Source organism: Myotis brandtii, unplaced genomic scaffold, assembly GCF_000412655.1.
Source record: "Myotis brandtii unplaced genomic scaffold, ASM41265v1 scaffold888, whole genome shotgun sequence".
Classification (NCBI taxonomy): Eukaryota; Metazoa; Chordata; class Mammalia; order Chiroptera; family Vespertilionidae; genus Myotis; species Myotis brandtii.
Window position 1 is genome coordinate 404,206 of NW_005371636.1, and position 5,419 is coordinate 409,624.

General features: G+C 53.9%; 1 protein-coding gene across 4 annotated transcripts in view; it reads left to right on the forward strand.

The window, feature by feature from the left end:
* NEK7 (NIMA-related kinase 7) overlaps positions 1 to 5,419 on the forward strand; it is a 34,991-nt gene that overhangs the window by 26,314 nt on the left and 3,258 nt on the right. The window contains exons 8-9 of one of the 4 annotated variants that reach the window (XM_014532366.1): positions 264 to 407; positions 4,662 to 4,775. The exons of 1 other annotated variant lie outside the window; for it this stretch is intronic. In XM_014532366.1, coding sequence (XP_014387852.1) covers positions 264 to 407; positions 4,662 to 4,775 — 258 coding nt within the window. The remainder of the gene's footprint in view (positions 1 to 263; positions 408 to 4,661; positions 4,776 to 5,419) is intronic. 2 more of the 4 variants (XM_014532365.1, XM_014532363.1) reach the window with 2 other exon arrangements.

A 5,419-nucleotide genomic window follows, 5' to 3' on the forward strand; every position in this document is an offset into this window, starting at 1 on the left:
CCTCGATGTCAGCGCCCTCGCCGTAGTTCAGAGCGGGCGGGAGGGGGCGCTGAGGGCTCCCACGGGCGGTGTGGAGGGCGCAGGCCGCAGCGTGTTCTCGGGTGCTTCTGTGAGAGCTGACGAGTCCGACTGACTGCTGTTCGCGGGTCTGCGAGGAGAGAGGAGTTGGAAAGTTTCGCGTTTTCTCAGAAACGGTTTTGTGACTGTAGTGAGTGGTCTCGGTGACACTTTAATCCAGAACTTTGAGTGTAATCTCTCTCCAGGCTGCCCCTGCACCTGCCTCCCCTCCTTCTCACTGGGTGTGTTTTGCAGTGGGCACCCCATACTACATGTCTCCCGAGAGAATACACGAAAACGGCTACAACTTCAAGTCGGACATCTGGTCTCTGGGCTGCCTGCTGTACGAGGTAGGTCCTGTCTGTGAACTCGTGTGTCCCCTGACTTCCTCGCTGCCGGGCGTTCCCCCATCCTTACAGGAGGCACGGATGTTATCCTGGGTGGTGAGTAAGAATTAATGTTGAATTATGAGTCCATGGGCGTGGTAACTGCTTTTATAATGGAACTTAGTGACTAGACATTCCTGCACATTCACTTTCTTTAATATATTTTTAGATTACTTTCCTTTTGATGAGAATTTTACTTTTTAATTTTTTTTATGTTGACATGATGTTTTCAGCATCTTATTTATAAAAATATACGCTTGAACATCCGTGACAAAACTGGCTTATCTGAGCGTTGCAGGAGAGGGCTAATGGAATGGATTTAAAATGTGAAAGCAACAGGACAGATCTTTATCACCGTTATTTTTCCCTTTCATGTGGGGTAATTGGGCTTTAAGGATAGCAAGCAAACAGGTCATTCTTTTGATTGCATTTCCACGAGGAACAATTTGTATCGGTCCGCTCGGTGTAGTGCTCTCTGCCGGGCGACCGCTGACCATTCCCCACGGGGACACGGTGTAGACTGACCCTCCCGCACACACTGCAGGCAGCACCCAGACGGGGAGGGGGGCGTAGTGTGACCCCACATGCCTCTCACCGAGCGAGGGCACCAAAGAGGGGCTTCAGCTAGAACTGAAGAGGCATCTCTGAGGATTAAAGACTTGGAGCCAATGCTGTCATTTCAGAACCAGCCCACATCTAAGTAACTCTTGTAATAAAGTAAAATGAGGGGTGATTCACTGAGTCCCCTTCCCGTGTCAGTGTCACCAAGGAAGCCTGCGTGGGCGCGTGGGAGCCTGCGTGGGCGCGTGGAGGCCAGTGCGTCCCTTACGCCCTGTGTGTCTCTTGGCCTCTTTCTTACATGAGCTGCACACGGTGAGGCCTCCGGTTCATTGCCCACCTCTGCTCGGAAGTGGGGCTTCGAGGGTTATTTTTAACGTGAATCCTGATCGTGAATCGTTTTACTGATTGCGGGTTCACGTCCCCATTTTAAAGAGGTTATTTATTTTGGGATCACTTACTTTCTCTCCCTACTAAGTGACTAATGATTTCTTAGAAAGAAAGGGTTTTTAAACGTTCTTAACTATGTCCCTCGGATAATGTGTATCATGAAAAATGATGAGTTAGTGATGTGGCAGTTATTTTATGTATGCATGTGATATTGCTTTATCCTTGGTGATATTTTGTTAAAATCTGGCACAGTGTCAAAAAGAGCTGATTTGATTACGTGACTAATGTTGAAAGGTCACTATCATGCGGCTGCGTTTAATACCCGCTTAGATCTCAGATTCCTCCCGGCAGCGTCTGATGTGATCACAGCAACACCTTCCTTTAAAACCCCGAAAATGAGCAGCAGAGTGAGTCCCCGATGAGATTCAGTGAAAAAGAGAAAGTTCGGGGGGAAGTTTGCAGCTTCTTTAGGGCCACAGGCCCTCCGGTCAGGACTGGGCCATCCTCCGCACCTGGGCCTGGCCGGGGGGGGGTTGGGGGGGCGGTGTCCCCTCTGTGTCCCGAAGGGCCACCCCCTAATGGCTTTGGGGGCCACTCCTCCGCCCATTGGCTTCCAGGCTGTGGGTGATTTTGAACTGAAGTGTGTGTCCCGTGGACATTAGCTTCCATTCAGTGCGTTTTGCTCAGTTCCTGCGAGCAGGTCGTTCGGGGGAACTGGGATTTTTCTAGAGATTTACTCCTCATTCATGTTGTATCTGCTCCCAGTTAGGGTTTAATAGCACGTTACTGGAGCCTTTAAAACTGGCCGTCCGATGACACCGGCCTTTCACCTGGGGTCCCACTAAGAATGCGCCATGAAGGAGCCGGAGCCTTTGCCGCAAATGCGTTTGAAACTCAGAAAATTGGACTTTCAGATACTCCCGAGACCTCAAAAAAAATAAATAAATAACCCCGCACACCTCGCAGCAGTGTTTTAATTGATATGCAACAAAGTAGACTTTGCTAATTAAAACCAAGATGCCGCCTTGGCTACAGGGACCTTTACACGGAAAAGGAGGTTTTACACGGCTCTTTATTGTTCAGCTCAGCGGCGGCCTCCGCGCCGGGTTGGAGGTTGGTGGCTTACGGTTCAAAAAAAGAGAGAGCTGCCAGCGGCCCGCAGACAGACAGCGGCCCGGTCCCCGAGACGCCCCCGGAATACTGATCAGGGGCGCCGGGCCCCGGAGGTCAGGGAGCGCGTCAATCAGCCCGCGGCCGGCTCCGCGCGGAGCATCAAATTAGCCTGAAAAATTCAGCTGCCGGGAGGCGAGGGCGCGCAGCTGTCAGGCCCGCGCCGGGCGGCACTAATGAAGCAGATGAATAGTGCAGGAGCTGGAAAATAAAAACAGGACAGTTGACATTTTTCATCTGTCAGAGCAGGAGACGCGTGAGAACACACCGTCCCTGTTAACCCCCGAGGGCCCGCGGCTCCGTCCTGCGCGGAGCCCCTGGCGCAGGCGTGCGGGCTCTTCCCGTGGACGGAGCTGTTCGCAAACCCAGCCCCGTCTGCAATGGCCTATTTTATCAGAAAGTGTCCTTGCATTTATTTAAAATATATTCTTATTGATGTCAGAGAGGAAGGGAGAGGGAGAGAGAGAGAGAGAGAGAGACATCCATGATGAGAGAGAACCATGGATCGGCTGCCTCCTGCACATCCCCCACTGGGGATCGAGCCTGCAACCCGGGCATGTGCCCTGACCAGGAATCGAACTGGGGACCCTTCAGTCTGCAGGCTGACGCTCTATCCACTGAGCCACACCAGCTGGGGCTGTCCTTGCATTCTTAACACAAAAACACGTGATTCTGATTGGAGCCCCTCTTTTAGAAATCTCCTCCCCATGGGGTGTTCTCCGTGATCGGGGACATTGAGATCCCCCCCTTCCCTCTCCCCGGGAGCTGTTCGAGGTGTTTGTGTAGGACCCTGGGATTGTACGTAAGATGCAGGCTGGGCCTCCCGTCTGCAGCTGGGCCTCCGGGCCGCCCTCCTGCCCAAGGCACCGAAGGGGTTAAAGCCGGGCCCCGCAGACATGAGAGCGTTGGGCGTGGCGTCCCCCGACGCTCCTGAGTGCACAGCACGGACAAGCGTGTCTCACACGCACCGCCTGTCGGGGGTGCACGCCTTGTCCTCCGAGCTCGCGATTAGCGGTGGGAAAGGGGTGACTGGCTCGGGCAGCCCGCGCCCGTGTCCTCGCTGCTGCGCCTCCGGCGCCACGAGGCTGAACGGGACGCGAACATTCGAACACTCGAAAGGGTGTTTGAGTTTGTAGCCTGCTTCCCGCGTCCTCGCGTGCACTCCAAATGCCAGCCCAGAGCCCTGGCTGGGAATCAGTTTGAATTCAATCATGTCTTTAAAAGTTGTTCATTCCTTGAGTTTTTTTTTTTTTTTTGCATTAAAAATGTCACTTGGATGCCTGGACTTGGTGCCTGTGAGTCATAGAGCTTTTGAACATAGTCAGTGGTTTTTTGAGATGCTTCCAAAGGGAAAACAGCTCCAGGTCACTGCAGATTGAGGGTCAGGTGGGGGCTCGGGTGGGGACCCTCTTCCACAGAAACGATGATGTGAGAGCAGTGCCCACGTTCTCCTCCCTGAGCCGCTGCTGGAGACAGTTCAGCGTTAGCTCAGCTTTGTGTTTGTCATATTCCGGCCGTTACCTGTTCCATCTAGACCAGCGGTTCTCAACCTGTGGGTCGTGACCCCTTTGGCGGTCGAACGACCCTTTCACAGGGGTCGCCTAAGACCATCCTGCATATCAGATATTTACATGATGATTCATATCAGTAGCAACATTACGGTTATGAAGTAGCAACGAAAATAATTTTATGGTTGGGGGTCACCACATGAGGAACTGTATTGAAAGGGCCAGAAGGTTGAGAACCACTGATACAGACCATCGGGGTCTGTTTAGTCATGAGGTAATACTAGCTGCTTTGATGGCCACTAGTTACAACGAATTTCAGTTTACTTTATGTCCTTTTTCTTGTTGCGTTGTACATGTATATACGTAAATATATGATAACCATTTCTCCCTTTTAGGGGATTTTAAATGTGGAAAACAAACAACCAAACATTGAAGTAAGATTTCTAGAGGTTCCCAGAGAATGGCCAGGAAGGGGTGCCCGTGAGAAGCAGAGGCCTCACTGTGAGGGTCTGTCCCTGTGTCCGACCCGGGTAGCGCCGGGTGGGTCCCGGGAAGCGGCCTCTGACGACCTGGGTCTCCCGGGCTTTTGCAGATGGCCGCCCTGCAGAGCCCCTTCTACGGCGACAAGATGAACCTGTACTCGCTGTGCAAGAAGATCGAGCAGTGCGACTCCCCGCCGCTGCCTTCCGACCACTACTCGGAGGAGGTGAGTGCTCCGCCGCGCAGCCGTCCACCCGTCCGTCCGCCTGCTCGCCTGCATTGGCGCTGCCCGAGGGACGCGCCCTTCCCCAAACACACGGCTGCCCGTGCAGGCGGCAGAGGCGGCCCTTCTCACCGTTACAGCCCCTGGAGACTCCTGAACACAAAAACACGTGATTCTGATTGGAGCCCCTCTTTTAGAAACCTCCTCCCCATGGGGTGTTCTCTGTGCTCGGGGACATTCAGATTCCCCCTTCCCTCTCCCTGGGGAGCTGTTCGAGGTGTTTGTGCAGGACCCTGGGATTGTACGTAAGATGCAGGCTGGGCCTCCCGTCTGCGGCTGGGCCTCCAGGCCGCTCTAAGTTGTGTCTAAGTTGACCCTGCGATTCGTGGATGGAGTGGTGTAGACGCGGCCACTTGGGCTGCGATGGGACCCGCCTGGGGCAGTCAGGGCTCAGCCCGGCTCAGGCCCAAGCTGCTGGTCCCGTGTCCGTGTGTCCACATGTCCCCAGGCCCTTCTTCATGGGGCAGCTCTGCCCTCCCTCACCCTCAGCACTACAGGCAACCAGAACTTTCCTCTTAAGCACAACCCCCTCCTGTCGTGTCTTCCCAGAACAGAAATGGGCGTCTCGGCCACGTGTCCCTCAGCCT